This window comes from Natrix helvetica (genome assembly GCF_964273705.1).
Source record: "Natrix helvetica genome assembly, chromosome: 1".
In the NCBI taxonomy this organism is placed as follows: domain Eukaryota; kingdom Metazoa; phylum Chordata; class Lepidosauria; order Squamata; family Natricidae; genus Natrix; species Natrix helvetica.
Window position 1 is genome coordinate 88,440,367 of NC_138548.1, and position 19,471 is coordinate 88,459,837.

Genomic DNA, 19,471 nt, shown 5'->3' on the forward strand with positions numbered 1-19,471 from the left:
TAAACATTCTTATGGACTTATTGGGCAAAGAGTGATTTGGTATTGATTAAACAGCAAAAGTCTCAGAAATTGACCCAAATGCATGGAACTGGGCCTTCGGATAAAATTATTATGAAATATTTGGGTTTGAAAGTAGGAATGGGCATTCCTTCCAAATAAGTCCAGCTTTTGTGTGAAGTGTCCACACCCATGAGTGTGCCTTCAAGTCAGTGTTGACTCCCGGCCACTGCTTGACCTACCTTGCAGTTTTCTCAGCTAGGATTTACAGAAGTGGTTTGCTCTTGCCTCCTCCCTAGTAATTGGACCAAGGTCGCTCAGGTGGCTTTGTGCCTAAGGCAGAATTCCTTATTTCTAATTGGATGCCTTAAACACCATGCCAAACTGGCTCTCATAATAAATATACAACCTCCAGTTACAGTACCAATGTCCTGATAAGCAATAATCTGCCAGCATTTCCAAATTAAGGCCTCCTTCTCTCTGGGTTTCCAAAGATGGACTTCCTTTCTATTCCCTCAATATTAAAGACTAAAATCAATATTTGAAAGTGGGTCAGAAAGGAAAGGTAATTGCTACATAACTGGGGCATAAATTATGAATATATTTGTCTTTAGGGACTCAGTTACATGTACTAATTATACTTGTACAGATATGCCTCGTTTTACTGGGCTGCACTTTAATGCACTTCACAGATATTATGACTCGCTTAAGGCTCAAATTATGATTATCACTTTTTAGCAAAGAAGTATTTTTTTTAATTAAGGTAGCTACATATTTTTAGACATAAAAATTTAGACATTGCACACTTAATATACTACAATATAGTGTAAACATAATGCACATAGTGTTTATGCACATTGGGAAGTCAAAATATGTGTGGAACTCATTTTATTACATTTATTGGTTTGTTTGCAATGGACTAAATCAAACTGCAATATCCCTGAGTTTGCCTGTATTGCCTGTAGCAATGCAGAAGCCAATGCAGAAACTCTTCCCTACCCAAAGAAAGTTCCCATCTTACAACATAGAACAGAAACATACAGCAAGTATGTTTGAAATTTTCAATTTGGATTTTTTTCCCCAAGGATGATTTAATTCTATCTCAAAGGTGAAGTGACATTCTAAATCAGACTGACAACTTAGAATGAATGAACTTATTTAAAACCAAATTGAAAATTCAAAAAAAGGTTTTTGAACATGTGCAGAAACCTCTTAAATTCAAGTCAAATTAATAATTCAATTTCACAGGTTGAATTAATTTGATTTTCACAAGCAAGCAAGATGAATTCAAGTATTTGGATCCATACCCAGCAGTACTCTAGTAAGCTAGCTAAATCAGCAGCATTAAAGACAGTGCTAATACAAATGATCTACACCTATTTCCTACTCTGGAAAAACTGGGACATGAGGCCAAAAAAAAAAAAAAAAAAGTAAATCAGCAGCCATACATTTGTTTCACTGAATTGTAAATTAATTAATGATGTTAGGTCCTCTAATGAAGACATTACACATCCTTCTCATATCTCTCTGAAAATATCTTTGCTATATTCATTTGTGGAGACAAGTAAATCCATGCAGTTGAGAAATAAGTATCTGTGCCAAGCAAACTCTGAAATATTCAATCAGCAAGACCAAATTTCTTCATGAGTCACACCAATGAATTCCTTTATATTACAGAGACTATTCCCATGATGGAGGACATATGGCACGCGTGCCACAGGTGGCACTCAGTCTTCTCTGTGGGCATGTGTGCTGTCGCCAGCTGCACTTCTGGTTTCCGGCACATGAATGTGCACCGGCCAGCTGGTCTCTTTGCCAGAGCACCGGAAAACGACCTGAAAATGACATGGAGTGGATTGGTGGGGGGGAGAGGCTTTGCCGGCGACCCGAATGAAGACCAACACCCCCCAGCGGCGATCTGTGATTGCAAGGGACTGCGCTGGCAAATTTCTGGGCCGAGGAAAAAAGCATGTGAAAAAAAGCCATTTAAAATGGTCACCATGCTCGTTGGGCGATCCGCAGACTGTCAGGTGTAGCTGTGACTTCTGGCACTAAAAAGACGATCCTCCAACAGTTGGGGGGAAGAGGAAGAGGAAGCCTCCTCTCTCCGTCAGTGCTCGCCAGCAGTTGCTGGACGAGCCCCTGTAGAAAACTCCCCCACGAGCTGTGTGGAAAGGCTCCAAGTCGCAATAGCCCTCTCTGAGGTAAATTAACAAAATACAGCAGAAAAATCCTTCCCTAAGCAAACTAGGTAACTGAAAACGGACTAACTGCACAAAAATAAAATAATGCTTGCTAACTACTTGGAGAGTCCCAGTCCATCTGGTCAAGGACTGGGAGCTCCCTAAAATGGTCCTTACTGGGCTAGACTGAGTTTTTAAACTGGACCTCAATGAGGAGCAGGGGGCATGCCTAAGAAAATCAACTCAGTCCTTGGGCAGATAGATTGAATTTAACCCATGCTTGGACTCTCCAAGTAGTGCACAGGAGAATACCACGATCATTAAGCAAATCAATGGCTCACTATGGGTGCAGTTTTACTGAAAACCAGCACTTCTAGTTTTCAGCAAAACTGTCGTAAAATACAGTCATGTGATCACAGGATGCTGCAAACAGTCATAACTTCAGCTGTGTTGCTAAGTGCCAAGGTTTCATCACGTGATGAAGATCAACCATCGGAACTTCAAACCCAAGTTATAAGTAGTTCCAAGGTAGGTCTGTCATAATTGAACAGCTAAGAACCAGTCAATAAGTCAAACATTAGTTGTAGCCAAATTTGAAATAAGAAGTGCAAAGGTCCTGAATGCTTGCATGTCAAACAGAAATCCATTACATAAATTGGAAGATTTCTTTAAAGGAGTTGTTTTCCCCCCTCAAAATAAATAATGCAGGAATCCAAATAAAACTATTTATACAAGATGGCTGTCTAGCCTCCATTTAAACACATATAATGCAGGAAAAATTACTCCAAGTAATCCTCAGTTAACAATCACTTCTTCAGTGACCATTCAAAATTATAAAATGGTGCGATACAAGGAGACCTATGAGCTCCATAGTTGTAGCCACTTCAGCAGGGGTGTCAAACTCGCAATGTTGTCATGTGACGTATTGCAACTTTTTCTCCCTTCACTAAAATGGGGATGGGCATGGCTAGTGATGCATCCGACCCATGAGTTTGACACTCCTGCGCTACAGCATCCCCAGTCACATGTTGGATTCAGCTGCTTGGCAACCAGTTCAGAATTATGACGGTTGCAGCATTCTGTGATTGCGATTTGTGAACTTCTCTGCTGGCTTTCAACAAGCAAAGGCAATGGGGAAATAGGCAGGAGATTGCAAATGGCAATTGTGTGTGTCATGCTTAACAACCATGCAGGATTCATCTAACTGCAGCCAAAACTGCCGTTCTAAATTGATTTTCTCACATGACATTGTGCCTTATGACTGTATTTCCTAGTAACAAAGTTGCTGATCCCAATTATCATTGTTAACCAAGGACTACCTGCATGTATCTGAATGCAGGATGAGAAAAATCTGATTTCCAGGCATAAGGAAATTCTGAATTTCGAAAGTTTTTAAAGAGCAAGAGTTAAAACAAACAAATGGTCATTGCTAAATCATTTATCTTTTTATGGAAGTATCTATAGGAGGTTTTCCACCAGGGGTTTTCTGTAGTAATGCTGAAGTTTTAAAATTCATACTGCACAAAAGGAGGATAGGAAAGTTTTTTGTTGTCCCACGCTAACTTTTTTTTTAATCTTTAGAATTCAGTTAATATTGTAGCTTATGTATCTTAACAAATATAATTTTGCTGTTTTATGTGGGTGTTCCACTTAGTCATATAGCCTGGTACTATTCTATAGTTCTTGAAAAGAGTTTAGAAATTTCTTAATTCCGAAATACTAAAAATGAAAATCAGGCTGCAAAAAATAGAAAGTTGACATGATCTGGGCCCAGTTTATTGTGTACTCAAGAAACCTTAGCGTCAACAAAAGGAACATATTTATAGAAGTTATTACAATAACCAGGCAATATGGAAAGTCTTAACTACAAAATCTAGAGGTCTAGAGTCAGGGCAGAAAAGTAAACAAATTAATTTGTGTTATTTTCCAAAGAGCAGTCAGAAGAAAGAAATTAAAGAAGATGCAAACATAATTCAAACTTGTATTTTTTTACATTATCATTAGGTTTACAATTTTCAAAGAAACAATTTCCCCTTAATTCTTCTTGTTAATAATGGATGCCACCAAAGATTAACAATCTTTGCATAATTACGTAAGTATTATAGAAGTTATTAGGTTGGAAAAGAAAGGAAAAATGCTGACATAGTCTAATGAAAGGGATTACAGGTAGTCCTCAACTTATGATCACAATTGAGTTTAAAATTTCTGTTGTGAAGCAAGACATTTGTTAAGTGAGTTTTGCCCCATTTTACAACCTTTCCTGCCCCAGTTGTTAAATGAATCACTGCACTTGATAAATTAGTAACCTGGTTGTTAAGTCAATCTGGGTTACCCCTTTGATTTTGCTTGTCAGAAGATCGCAAAAGATGATCCCATGATATTGGGACACAGCCAACAGTCATAAATATGAACCTGTTGCCAAGCATCTGAATTCTGATACCATGAACAAGGGGATGCTGCAAAGGTCATTAATTGTGAAAAAGTTAATGCCATTGTAACTTTGAAAAGTCACTAAAAATCTGTTGTACGTTGAGGACTACCTGTAGTTGGAGACCTACAGGATTATTTTCAGGCCTTTTATTGTTATTCTTTTTGTTATTCAACACAAATATTCTTATTTATTCATATTATATTAACTTAGAGTAGCATAGATAGTGCCCGCCATATCTTTTGTCTCCACAGCAGCTTTATAAGAGGTTATGTTCAGAGACCAGGAGTAGACCAAAATTATTTTTAAAGTCTCATGGCTGATTCCCTAGTTCCAGTAGAATCATCTAATCAGTCTTTTTCTTCTTTTACCATTTCAGGTGTCAAGGAAGATACATCTAATCAGTACACAATGTTATTTTAGTCATTGGTTGTAGAAGCTCTTGCAAAGATTTTTTGAGGAAGTATTTCCTTGTTGCAGAAATATATCATTATCATTTTTCAACTGATGTTGAAGCTTATGGATATAGCAGTGTATGGGCAGTCATTAGATGACTACTGTGAATTTACTATCAATGTCACTATAACTCATAACAGATAGTAGACACAACCAATCCAACCTAATATCCAATATGCTGAAATGTCTAGGCAAATTCTTAATAAAAAGTGTTCACTTTATATGCAAAGACATTGAAGCCTACCTTTCGTCATTCACTATTCACCCAATTGTAAATAAAAATTCAGAACAGGAAGAGATGACCGTTATAACATTTGGGTAAGTTTTGTGTAAGTAGGTATTATTTGAAAACCGAATTTTCTTAACTGTTAAGCATTTTCAAATTATTTATTCCCTGCCTGGTATCTTGAACTGTCTTCCAACAATTCAAAATATACACATATTTGCACAGAAGCTGCTTGTCAGTATTGGAAGGCAGTCTCTCTGTCTGTCTGTCTCTCGCACAAGCTTCCTCTGCCCATATGGAAAACACTTCGCAGAAAAAAGGAGTCTCTGCATGGCAAAACGAGTAATAAAAAATTCACATTTAATGCTTAACATGTCTGACACCGCATACCACACCCTTTTTTTCAGAGTATCACCAGTGGCAAACAAATGGAAAAACAAAACTGGAGATGGAAAAACGTCTTTTGGAAGGGCTTCTTTCTCCACCCGTGCTGCAATTCTCTCAATCAAAAGCAAATGCTATTTCCAAAATAGAACCAGACAACCCACTGTTAATCATTTCCTTTCTTGAGAATTTTTCATTACTAAGCCATGCATTGACACCAGAACTATAAAATGTAATCATGTTCTGCTCTAAATTAAGAGTTGATGCTAGAGAAAAGTATTGTGACCAATATTAAAGGTGAGCTTTCATCATAAACTTTGCACAGCCAAACAATTATTTCAGATATATTGGTATTTCTATTTTTCAATGTTAGTTTTAAACCCATTTGCTATTTATTTTATATTAAACTACATTACAGAAATCCTAGGCAAAGTTGAATTAAAGCAATCAATATAAGATCTTGCATATCTTATATTGTGGGGGGGGGAGGGTAGCCCAGTCAGATACATTTCATCTGAAATGTTTATGCTATAAACATTATCAAATATACCTCTGCTGACTGCTGGCTGACTGCAGTTCAGCAGTTCAAACCTCACTGACTCAAGGTTGACTCAACCTTCCATCCTTCCGAGGTGGGTAAAATGAGGATCCAGATTGTTGGGGGCAATATGCTGACTCTATAAACCGCTTAGAGAGGGCTATAAAGCATTGTGAAGTGGTATATAAGTCAAAGTTCTACTGAACATGATTCAGCCAATATTAAGCATGTCCATTGAATTTCAGCTGCTTAAATTTAAACATGAGCAAATTTTTCCTATCCAAATCAATGACATCTCTTTGGTTGCATAGCACCACAATACTATTTAGAATTAATCATCTTAACAAACAAAAGAGAAGAAAATATAAAATAAGATGGCAATGGTAGAATATTCTAAACAAAGCAATAGAAGTTCCATTGTGTTGTGGGTTAAGCATTGCAACCTGCTTAAACTTATGAAACACAACCAAATCCCATTTGCTTTTACATGTTTTGGAAAAGTGTTCCCTATTGAATAAAAGCCAACACCAAATATATCCATGAGTTCAGAGAGAGGAAAGAAAAAAGCTGTATAAATGTACTGATAATTAATTGGAATATGCATGTGATAAAGAAAATATTTTATGTCACTGCTTTGCTTGTTCCCCTTTTTCCTTTTCTCTGATCTTTTCATTCATTTTGTTCTACTCCATTTAATTGACTTCCAAACATTCCTTTCATGCTGAGGGTGGGGTCATCAAAAGCAGAAGCAGGGAATTCACAGCCAACTGCTACTGATGGTACAGCCAACTCATCACTACAAGAAAGCTTGATTGTGGTTTGACAATCAGGGAAGACAAGCCGTCAGATTTGGCATTCTGTTCTTTGCAACTGGGATTCTATGTGCAAATCAACTGAAAAAACACAGGCTGTTTGCCAAGTTTTTACAGCCCAGAGGATGTTTGTTTGAAATTTATAGTGGAATCTTATAAGAAAGGTCATATGGTTTCAAATGAAATACTATAGAAGGTGGCCTACACTCTGTAAAGTTTTTTTTAAAATTCTCTATAGAGCAAGATGTTGGTTAAGGAAATTTAAAAGACTATTCACATTTCATAACAAAAAGAGTAACAAAGAGCATTTCTGAATCAGAAAAAGACCAAAGCTGCATATAGGTGGTTATTTTCAATTATTATTCCATATGGTGTGTGTAAAAATCACAGAGTAACTATAACTACTTTGGCTTCCTAATAAGTGTTTTACTAGAGCAGTGATGGCGAACCTATGGCACGCGTGCCACAAGTGGCACGCGGAGCCATTTGTCAGGGCACGCGAGGTGCTGCCCTGTCAGCTGGCCAGCGCGCATGCGCGCACTGGCCAGTTGAGTTCACCTTTTTAAAAGCTATTTTTCGCCTTCCCCAGGCTCCAGAGGCTTTATAGGAGCCTGGGGAGGGTGAAAAGAACCTCCCCCTCCTCCCTCCCGGAGGCTTCAGGGACCGTCCGGAGGCTTCCCTGAAGCCTTAAAACCACCCTTCGAGCAACCCGGAAGTGACTTCCGGGTTGCTCGGAGGGTCATTTTAAGCGCTCCGAAGGCTTCAGGGAGCTTCCGGAGGCTTCCCTGACGCCTTCGGAGCGCTTAAAACCACCCTCCAAGCAACCCGGAAGTCACTTCCGGTTTGCTCGGAGGGTGGTTTTAAGCGTTCCGAAGGCTTCAGGGAAGCCTCCATATGGTCCCTGAAGCTCCGGAGGGCCTCCGGGGGGGGGGCGGGGAGGCTCTTTTTGTCCTCCCCAGGCTCCTATAAAGCCTCTGGAGCCTGGGGAGGGCAAAAAAAGCATGTAAAAATGGGGGGGCATTGTGTGCGCATGCGCACTGGGAGATCGCGCGTTGCATTATGGGTGCGGCACGCCCGCACACGACCCCGCCGCGCTCCCACTTGTGGCACGCGAGCCAAAAAAGGTTCACCATCGCTGTCCTAGAGTGTGTACATATGGTAAGCAAATAAATACAGGTAACCTTGACTTACAACTGCAATTGAGAACGAGAATGCTCTAAAGCGAGATGTCACGTAACCATAATGACTTACAGCAGCTTTTTCGGCACTCTCATTGCTATTGTCAACTGAGAATCATGGGACATACAGTGGGGAATGGGACAACTTGTCACAGCCAACCTCACTGCGGCCAACCCATAGCCAACCTCACTGAGGCTTGCTGCAGTCAACTCACCACCGGCAACTTGGCACAGGACAACTCGCCACAGCCAACTCACTGCAAGACAACTCATTGTGAGACAATTTAACAATTATATTTAATTATTTAAAATAAATAAAAATTACTTTAATTTTTGACATTCATATTTCGATCTGTCCCTCCGTTTACATCCTTTATTTTATTCCACCATTTCTTTGATGTTAATGTAACTCTTTTCCTGCAGTGAGTTGTCCTGTGGTGAGATGGCCATGGTGAATTCGCCGTGGTGAGTTGGCCATGGCGAATTGTCATAGACCCCATTCAGCGAGTGCCCACCCAAATCCAAGCCATTCTGGATTTAGTTTTTCCCAGTCTCAAAGCCTTAGTAAGGTAAAGAACTGTCTCCAGCTGTCTCCATCTGCCTATGTCCTCCTCTCCAGCCATTTGATCAATTACCATGCATTGTGGAGCGGTAAGCAGCCCAGAACCTTGGTATGCCAAAAGCTACATTGTCTAGGAATTGCAATGAAAGAATCCATTGAGCAAGTTGAATCTGATTTTGTCATCCCGGCCCTCCCTGTGCTTAATCATCACTTTTCCCAGTTGCCTGTTGGATTTTTTTCCAGGATAAACAGAGCAAGGGAATTCTTCCATCTTCTTTAACTTGTGGTCCAATGGAAGAGCTCCTGTCCCTTAAATACTGCACTTAAGGGCAGATTCGACTCCTATAGTGGTCCCTGAACCAGCCACCAGCATTTTCTCACTGGGCAAAACTGCTTCCAGCCCTCCTCATTTGTTGGCATTCTTATTTTGTTGTCCTACCGGGCTGAGGAGTCGCATAATTTCACTGGAGAAGCTGAACCACTGCTGTTTATCTACAGTACTTTCACCCAAGAGTATTTGCCGTACAAAACCCTGTGTGGGAGGAGTTGAAGCACCCCTTCAGTCATACAGTTTAAATGTGGATGGGCTGCCAAGAGCCTGAATTTTGCTCATGTGACCCCAGAGACGTTGTAGTGGCTTAATGTCAGGCACAGGTTGCAAGTCTTTTCATTCAGCACTGCTTTAGCTTCTAATGGTCACTAAACAAATAGTTCGTACCTGTATGCCTTGTGAAATACACATTTTCTTTTTCTGCACAGAAGTTCTATTACAGCAGAGGATGTAAGCAGTTATGGAAATTTTGCAGGCTGTAATACATTATCTTTCTAAGAGCCAACAACTAAACAATCCACAGTACCTTGAACTTTCCTAATTGCCTTTTAAACTGTGAACTTAACACTACACTTCTAAAACCTCTCCCAACAATGGTTGCCAGTAAAGCGAAAAGATGTGAAATTAAAAAAAGAAGGTCGCTCGGATCCATTATAAAGACATGATAGTATTCTTTCATCTCTGGTTTATTTCTACCTTATGCTCAAATAAACAATTCAGATCCAGATAAATAAAGAGAAAATGACTTGAACACAACTTCTGAAAATGAATAAATGTATCTATTTAGTTGGCAATAATAACATAGCTCTAGAACTTCTAGATCAGAGTTCCCCAAGCTTTCCAGCAAGGCAGGGGGAGGGGGATGGTTCCGCGTGAAAAGGCACAAGACGCACACGCTTATCCACTTCTTCTGCCGACTAGTTCCGAACTGCTTAAGGCTTGGTACTACACCGCGTCCCGGGGGATTAGAGACTCCTGTTCTAGATGCTCTCTCATTCTCAAATTGGTTAGCTACTGCTACTTGATCAGGTGATTAACTGGATAAAGAATTCTCCAAAAGACAAAAGCTCTGCTTAATACTGGAAAAGGAAGATATCCTGGTTTGATATAATAAATTGGCATAGGTAATATTGCAGGTAGCACTGATGAAGACTGTCTTTTATGAGCTTAGGCTAAAAAGCCAGTTCTGATTCTACCTGAGAAGGCAGCTTACCCTAAATTGTTTCACCACTGGTTAAATTCACATAAGGCTAATATTGCTAAATACATACATGTTGTCCTTAACTTATGACCACAATTGAGCCCAACATTTCTGTTGCTAAGCAAGACAGTTAAGTGAATTTTGCCTCATTTTATGACCTTTCTTGCCACAGTTCTTAAGTGAATCACTGTAATTAACATAGTAACATGGTTGTTAAGATGAATTTGGCTTCCCCATTGACTTTGCTAGAAGGCCATAAAAGCCTCACATAACCCTGGGGCACTGCAATTATCATAAATACACGGCAGTTACCATGAATCTGAATTTTGATATGTGACCATGGGTATACAATAGTTATGTGAAAAATAATTCAGTGTTATAGTAACTTCAAACAGTTACTAAACAAATGGTCGTAAATTAAAGACTACATGTAGGCTGATTTTAAGGATAGTTTTAAAACTTCAATTATTATACAGGGTGATAGTGGGAATTAGACAAACCTTTCAAATGACATAATTTCTCATCATTTGCTGTTCTTTCTATAGTTAAGATATTACTTTGGATATTATAGGTAGTCCTCTCAGTGATGACTCTCAAGACAAGGCAGATGAAGGGAAGAACTCAAATATTGCGAGAAAGTGTGTCGTGTAACCCAACCACACTCGCCAGTTAGACTTCAGATACAGTGGCTGAAGGATACTGTCCATCATCAGTGTTAGCAAAAGGTCCAACTGCCAGTTCATGCAGGCTCTTGGTTTGAATCACGCACAACCCAATGAAACATTAAAACTGGAAAGGGTATTTTCCTGGCATTCATCTGGAATAGCAAAATACTAGGAGTCTGATTAAACTTCCATGTTTGCAGTTTTTTAAATCGGCTCAAGATTCATTGCTTCTATTAAATTTGCCCTAATTGTTTACCCCTTTACCCTTTTTAAGGGAGTAAACTTCATTCATATCAGTAGGCTGCTTGTTAATCAGTGGTGGGATTCAAAAAAAATTACTACCAGTTCTGTGGGTGTGGCTTGGTGGATGTGATGTGGCTTGGTAGGCATGGATTGGTGGGTGTGGCAGGAGAAGGATACTGCAAAATCCCCATTCCCTCCCCACCCCACTAACCTGCTTTCCAGCAGGGCAACAAAAGAAGACCCAACCGATCAGCTGGGACTCGAGAAGCAGCTAATAAATCGGGGGTGGGGCCAGCCAGAGGTGGTATTTGTCACTTCTCCCAACTACTCAAAATTTCCGCTATCGGTTCGCCAGAACCGGCTGAATACCACCTCTGTAACTGACCCAATTCTGCCTGCAGGAGCGTACTGGAGGAATTTACTAACTTTCTGGCAGGAAAAAAAAACCACTCAGATTCATTCCCAGTTGAATGTCAGTGGAGCCATTGGTCTGGTAGAGATACCTGGGACAGGTGTTTGCTCAGTTATTTGGGAATGGTTTGACCCTGTTAGTCCTCAGGAAATGGACAGGATCCTACAGAATGTGAGTGCAGCCACATGTGTTGTAGATCTGCATTCCCCCTGATTTATAAAAGCTTCCTGGGAGATGATGCGCAGATGATGTCCCCTTCTTAAGAAACCATTCCTAGATCCCACTCTGACAGACACTTTACATCTTAGCTCCAATGTTCCCTTTCTGGGAAAGATTGTTGAGAAGATAGTTGTACTGCAGCTCCAAAGGGTTCCTGAAGAAAACAGATTATTTGGACACCTTTCAGTTGGGATTCAGGTCTGGATATGAAATGGAAATGGCATTGATTTTGATGATCTCTGGTGGAAAGGACATTGGGGGGATGTGTTTCCCATCCTTGATCTAGTTGACTTCTCAGTGGCTTTCTATACCATTAATCATGGTATCCTGGAACAACTTTGGAAACTGGAGTTAGGAGGCAGAGTGTTGTCCTGGTTTGTATCCTTTTTTTCAAGGCCATTTCCAGTCATTGTTGATTGAAAACAAGAGTTCTGGCCCTCGGCCCCTGCTTTGCGGGGTCCCTTAGGGATTGGTGCAAATCTTAATGCAATCTCTCATTTTTTCATGCTCATGAAAAAGCCTAAAAATAGGCTAGCTCTTCATCTAAAGCACGTGCAACTGGATTATTGTTTCAAATGAATATTTAAATTTCTTCTCAACATTTTCTTTCTTTTGAAACAGATGAAACAATCTAAAGAACAGGCGTAATTTGAACCTATTGTTTAGATGCCAAATGACTTGTTGCATGCTATTTTAATTTCATATCTGCACCTTTGGTTTTTAAAGTTATTTAGACTACCTTCATAACAGAAACTTTTAATACCACATAGAAAAAGTTCCACGAGAAGTACAGCAACCTTTGCCTCACCTCCCCCAAGAGAGAAAGATCTGAGACAAGAAATATTACAGAATGATGCTTAAGAAATTCTATCTCAGAATGGAAAATCATTCAAATGTATGTGTATTTATAAACTCTGAAAACTATGTTTAATCATGCTATTACATTCTTTGCATGAGCTGTAACTTTGAAAATGTTTGTCTTCTACTGGACTCTGGATATAGTAGTGTATAATCAGAATGTCAAAAATAAATCCACTGGAAATAAATTGGTCTTAGTAAAAACAATATCCTCACATATTTCAGAATTGTATTACAATTCATCCCTCTAAACCAGGGGTGTCAAACTCGTGGTGTCACATTATCATCACGTGATGTATTGTGACTTTTTCCCCCTTTGCTAAACCGGGGGTCGGGGTGGCCAGCGCGCAAAGCATCTGGTCTGTGGGCCGCAAGTTTAACACCCCTGCTCTAAGCACCTCTTTGCTTTATCTTTCTGTTTACCAATTTACCAGTTACCGATACTTGATATTTAAAATATCTCATATATGATCTATCCTGACAATATATTGATTTCAAACTTAAAGCAACTAATTTTATTGCTACATTCCTTATTGAACTAGAACTAATTATAGAGAAAAAGTCAAATATTAATGAATAAGAGATGTGAAATCTCCACATTTCTTTCCTTTATCATATTTTGATATGGTTTATGAAATATATTCAGAAATGGGGAGAGAAAAATCCAAAGACTATAATTTAAGCATATATTATGTTTTGTTAGAACTGATTTAAAAGATAATTTATTAAATGTTTGAATCTGAGGTTTATAACTATCTTATAGAAAAGAATTGAATTTTTATTTTCATCTAAATCAGCATTCAAATGGCTCTGACATTAACATATTATTTGCAGTTGTTCAGAATGACTATGGATCTCTATTCCTTGATGGGGACATTAACTCTTCTCATTTATTCACTATATTGAATTCATAAACCTGGTATTTTAAATTTCTAAAATTCAAGTATTTTTCTTCTGCTATTATCCAACTCTAGAACGGCTAACTTGAAATCTGGATTTCTATTCTTGTGTATGCTTATATTTTACTGATAAAGTGCAGTGATGATACATTTTATTCTGTTATTTTCTTTTTTACATTTTATACTTTTTCAAATTTATTGTGTATTACACTTTTTTGTTTATGATTGTTCATAAATAACCAAGCTCATATGTTACATTGCTCTCTGAGGATCTTTACTCTTTCTTGATTCCCTTCCCATGCTTTTCTCGTATTTCTTGACTGCTTCAGAAACATTTATCACATCCTCCCCCCCTTCCTTTTCGGAACCCCTCCATTAACTCCTATAACAGTCTCACACTTTGTCTTTGAACTTGAGTTGTATTAAATTTCTGATGATTCTGAGAAGGTAGGCCACAGCCAAACCAAAGCAATATTCAGCTGAAATAAAATGATAAATATTGCATTTGTATACTTTCACACTTATTTTTAAAAAATAAAAAACTCAGCCTAGACAACATGTTTTAAGAATACTAAACATACTGAAGCACATCACAAAAAAGCAGCCAGGAAGGTGTGGGGGCTGGATAACAAGTTCTAACGGAAACACTTGAAAAAGCCAGTAAATTTAGCCTGCTGCATTATAGCCTGAACACGTGAGGGCTTGTAAAATGGTGCCATGAAGGCAGCTCTGTAAACTGCATACATTCAGCCATAAAGACTGAAGAAGAGTTGTGCTCACATCTGCTTGTAGGTGTTTTGAAGCCTGCTTTAAAACACTTGGAGGTCAAATGTGTTTCAGATGAATGCCAGACGGTCAATAATTGTATTTACTGGTATATAACTAAAAACATGACATGCAAAAGATGCAAGAGAATTGTTCTATTGTTCCTAAAACAGAGCTTAGAACACTAGGTAGAAATTGCAAGAATAAACGCTGGTTAAACATTACAAAAAATTTTCCTACATGTGAAATGTAATCAAACAAAATGCCACGGAAACTGACAAATTCTACGTTGCTGGAGGCTTTTAAGCAAACTATTCCTCAGACCTCTGTTGAAGATGCTGAAAGGGCTTCCCCATTACCTATTATTCACTGAGCACAAATTGGATTAGATGTCCAACACTCCAGAAGATAGGCTAAAGATACAGAAGAATCTTGACAAACTTGAACATTGGGCACTATCTAATAAAATGAAATTCAATGGTGAAAAGAGTAAGGTTCTACATTTAGGTAACAAAAATGAAATGTACAGTACAGTATAAGTAGTACCTTGCTCAACAGTAGTAACTGTGAAAGAGATCTTGGAATCCTAGTGGACAACCATTTAGATATGAGCCAACAGTGTGCAGCAGCTGCCAAAAAAGCCAACACAGTTCTAGGCTGCATAAACAAAGGGATAGAATCAAGATCACGTGAAGTGTTAATACAACTTTATAATGCCTTGGTAAGGCCACACCTGGAATACTGCATTCAGTTTTGGTCACCACTATGTAGAAAAGATATGGAGACTCTAGAAAGAGTGCAGAGAAGAGCAACAAAGATGATTACGGGACTGAAGAGTAAAACATATGAAGAACGGTTGCAGGAACTGGGTATGTCTAGTTTAATAGAAAGAAGGACTAGGGGAGAAATGATAGCAGTGTTCCAATATCTCAGGGGTTGCCACAAAGAAGAGGGAGTCAAACTATTCTCCAAGGCACCTGAGTGTAGCAATGGGTGGAAACTAATCAAGGAGAGAAGCAACTTAGAACTGAGGAGAAATTTTCTGACAGAACAATTTATCAGTGGAACAGCTTGCCTCCAGAAGTTGTGAATGCTCCAACACTGGATGTCTTTAAGAAGATGTTGGATAGCCATTTATCTGTAACAGTATAGGTTTCCTGCCTAGGCAGGGGGTTGGACTAGAAGACCTTCAAGGTCCCCCCCAACTCTGCTATTGTATTGTATTGTATTCTCACTTCTACTTCTGTCAGGGCCTCTGATTTCATCTGAAAAGGAATTTCAACTTTACCTATCATAGAAATACAACTACAATGTATATAAGTTACACATTAAGTTACGTAGCTCTGCATATTGAGGTAATGCTTCAGAAGGTCAAGCTGACAAGGGAAACTGACTCCTTTACTGATCAATATTTTCCTTTCTAAGATACTAGAGGGTATTGAGTGCTTTAGTTCTCCCAGTTATGGTAAAATTTCTACGCGACAGGGCATAAAAATAAGATTAAAATACAAATATGTTGAAGGAGGAATAAAAGTAGATCTTCTGGTATAAAACGATAGGATTTATGATTGAGAGGAATTGGTTTTGAGAAAGTGCTTTATAAGTGCACTACTACCACCAGAAGGTAGGGGGGTGTCTCTGTACGTGTGTGTGTGTGTGTGCAGTTCCTTATGCAGTCCCTTAGATACCTGTCCCAAGCTGTGGAAGACCTTAAGACCTTAAATTTTACGTTAACAGTACAAAGTGGATCAAGTAATTGCACATAAAAATCTAAAGGAAAATGTAAAATTAAGTTTTGTTGAGTTCTGGCTCAACCACATCAAACGTTTCAGGAAATGTAAGACATTACTTCATACAGAAATAGAGCAAAACAAAGAGAAGTTAAGAAACATGTTATGCCCCTACCCGACCAACATGACTACATTCATGGAAATTGAGGCAACTTCAACCTAACTGTCAACTTAAATAGCTGATCAGAAAATATCTTAAACGAGTAAGTATTGGAGATTCACCATCATACACGGACTTGAATTCACCATATGAATGAAACACATCATGTTCCAACTAATACTGAAAATGGAGAACTGAAAGATATGATCTATGTAGCTATACTTTACTCGACTGACTTTCTGAAATGTGTACAATACAATATTACCTACATCATATAGCTATTATCCTCTATAACAGGACAAGAACTTTGCAATCACTGGCATCTTCAAATATTTCTAAAATTCTGATTTGATGGTATAAATGTATATAGGGTTTTCTTTTTCATTTTGATTGTCACATTATAATCCACTCATTTTAGGATAACTCATGTAAACATGGGGGTGGTAATTCTACAACAGCCTCCTATACTATAGATTAAATTAAAAGAAAGTAATGTGCCCAAGGCTGCTTAGTAAAGCTTTTTTTTTGAGTAAGCAGGATTTCTTAGTGAAGTTTTATTGGCCCATAACAAACAATATCAGGATTAGGATTCTATAAACCATTATCAAGGAAGTAATATAAATGCTGGAAAGATGCTGGAAAGATGTCATCTATCCTCAGGAAAATCCTTTTACTTACTTCCCACTAGGCTGAAAGTGTCTTGGAAGAGGCATGCCTTGCATTTGTTATACAAGAATTTCTGGTACTACTTTGGCTTTTGAATATAAAATTTTGCAGGATTTTGAAACCTACAAACTATTCACTAGTCAATGAACATATGCATCACAAATCATGATACTATACTTTATTCAGCCTTACTTCCTAAAGAAAGGGATTCTATTGCTTATTTCTATTGCCCAGCCTATTTCCATCTCAGCACATAGGGATGGAATAATCCATAGTTGCACAGGCATTTCCTGCCACAAAACTGGCCTGAAATGTACTGCACTGCCTACTATCTTAAAATGTTATGTAAAGTTTTCTTAAGATGTACATGAAATCTTTTTCTCCCTTAACCTTACCAAAGAATGGAGTATATAAGAGGGACAGGAGTGCCCTTCCATTTTCTTACAAAAGATTGCACCAAGACTAATAGCAAGCTGTCCTTATCAAAGATTTGGCAGTTCATAAAATAAGGTATTAGTTGAGAGTGGATAGTAAAATGGAAATATTATGTCATTTACTTGTGCACATGCATATGTTACATGTATACAATATAATATGTATTATATTGTACATGTATATCTCACCCAGATAAGGATCACCTCCCACTGCCTTAAAAAGACATACTCAACACCTTGATTTTATTTTCATTAAACTCATAGGGAGTTTAATTAAACTCATAACACTCATTAGACAAATATTTGTGCACGCTTTCCTGGATATTTTATCCTGGTGATTCCAAAATTTAGTGAGAAATGTGCAGTTTGACACACCCATTTACAAATTCACCAAGCAACTATTCCCTAATTCATTTCTTTATGTTCAGATAATATAAAGATACTGCCACAGTTGTTAAAAGTGTTTTGTCAGCCCCCAGGAACAGATATGGAGTGCTGAGTAAAGGGAGAAGAAATAAGGGTAAAAGGATAATAGATTCCCTTCAAAACAGCTCTGGGCAATTACTATTAACAATGAGTCTCTGTTAAAGGCACAGTTATTTCACTGCAACTATTTATGGCTCTGTATCACATCAAACTTTAAGAGCATTTTGACATTTGGGGCATGTGATTTTTTAAAAAACACATAAACCACTTTCATTCTCAAACAAGCATTTCATTTTATTATTCACGGAACGACTAGAAAGGGCGAGGGGGGGAAGCGTTAGTGGAGAGAGTAGGATGAAGTTGGGGAAAAACTACTCTTTTCGTGCCAACTGGGCTTAAAAATCCGCTTCCAGATCGCAGCAGTCTCGTCTGAAAGCAAACGAACACTTTTCAGTTTTCATTACGTTGGAGCTTTGGGCATCTCTTATGTGAACAATTAACTTCCCATCACTGCAGAGACCCAAGTCCAAGCCAGGAGGCTTTGTGCGCTCTCTCTCCCTCTCTTGCTTTCTCTCCCTCTCCTTCTCCCTCTCCCATCTGCTTTGCACAACGAAGTGAAGGAAAATGAATCCCTAAGTGCCTTAGCCACTGCCGAATGTGCACCAGATGTGCAAAACTTCTGTCAAACTTCACCGTTCCTTTTACAGAATGGTGTTTCTCCCATTCGGGCTAACTTTTCGGATATCTCTGTACGCGCGCCCAAGGGGTGAAGGCGCACATGGACAAACCATGTATTCACAAACTAACAATAAAACGCCACTGGGATTAAACAATGTTAACGACTAGACACACTGGCAAGCAGAAGAAGTCTTCTTCTAGTATTCCATTTTCCTCTAACCCAGCTCAATTCCTGATAGAGAGTTCCATTCACCCGTCACTTACCCATTCGGGCTGCGCAAACCTGCAGCAACACGTAAAATCCAACGGCTGCACACAACCAGAACTTGGCCATTGCTCCCGCTTCCAGATCTTGCACCCAAAGACGAAGGAGTTTGCTCTCGCAGCTTACACAAATATATCTGTCCCGAAAGCCGGCGTCTGAAATTTTGCTACCACTTCTATTCCAATGTGAAGCGCGCCTGAAGTAGTGAATGACCTAAACAGGGAGGGGAGCAGAATCCGAAGTCACACCCCTGTTGGAACACAAGTGACACGGCATTTAAAAAAAGAAAAAGAAAAAAAGGAGGAGGAGGAGATAAAAGGCTACTACTTATGAGTAAGCACAATTGCCGCTAATATTTCATGCAGGCTCCAAACGGCTTTGACTCAACGCTGCGCGCTCTCCCCGAGGCAACCGGGCTGGAAAGCACCTCGTGGTTGGGGGCGGGGTGGAAAGAGTTGCTCGGCGCGGCACGCGGCCCTCCCGAAAAAAAAGGAGCGCAAGCGGCTGGCCTGCAATTGTTGAGTTTTAGCAAGGGTTCCTAATCCCGGCTTTCCTCCCTCTTTTTGTGCATTCATTGGAAAGGCAAAGAGTTTAAGCAAGGAATGTTTCCCTCCTCTCTGGGGTTCTCCCAGTCCTCTTTTCTCTCACCAGACCTTATAAACCGATTAAATTTAGGTTGCTGTTGTTTTTTTTAACTGTAACATCCGCTGAGAGGTGCTTGTGCTTTTCATAAAGTCAAGGAGAGGGCCTTTAGG

At 39.1% G+C, this 19,471-nt stretch overlaps 1 protein-coding gene across 8 annotated transcripts in view; it reads right to left on the reverse strand.

Moving 5' to 3' along the window:
* CD44 (CD44 molecule (IN blood group)) overlaps positions 1-19,163 on the reverse strand; it is a 90,399-nt gene extending 71,236 nt beyond the window's left edge. For 2 of the 8 annotated variants that reach the window (XM_081948991.1, XM_081948988.1), the window contains exon 1: positions 18,716-19,163. In XM_081948991.1, coding sequence (XP_081805117.1) covers positions 18,716-18,785 — 70 coding nt within the window. In that variant the 5' untranslated portion in view covers positions 18,786-19,163. The remainder of the gene's footprint in view (positions 1-18,715) is intronic. The other 6 variants (XM_081948990.1, XM_081948993.1, XM_081948989.1 and 3 more) reach the window with 4 other exon arrangements.
* Between the last annotated feature and the right edge of the window lie 308 nt (positions 19,164-19,471).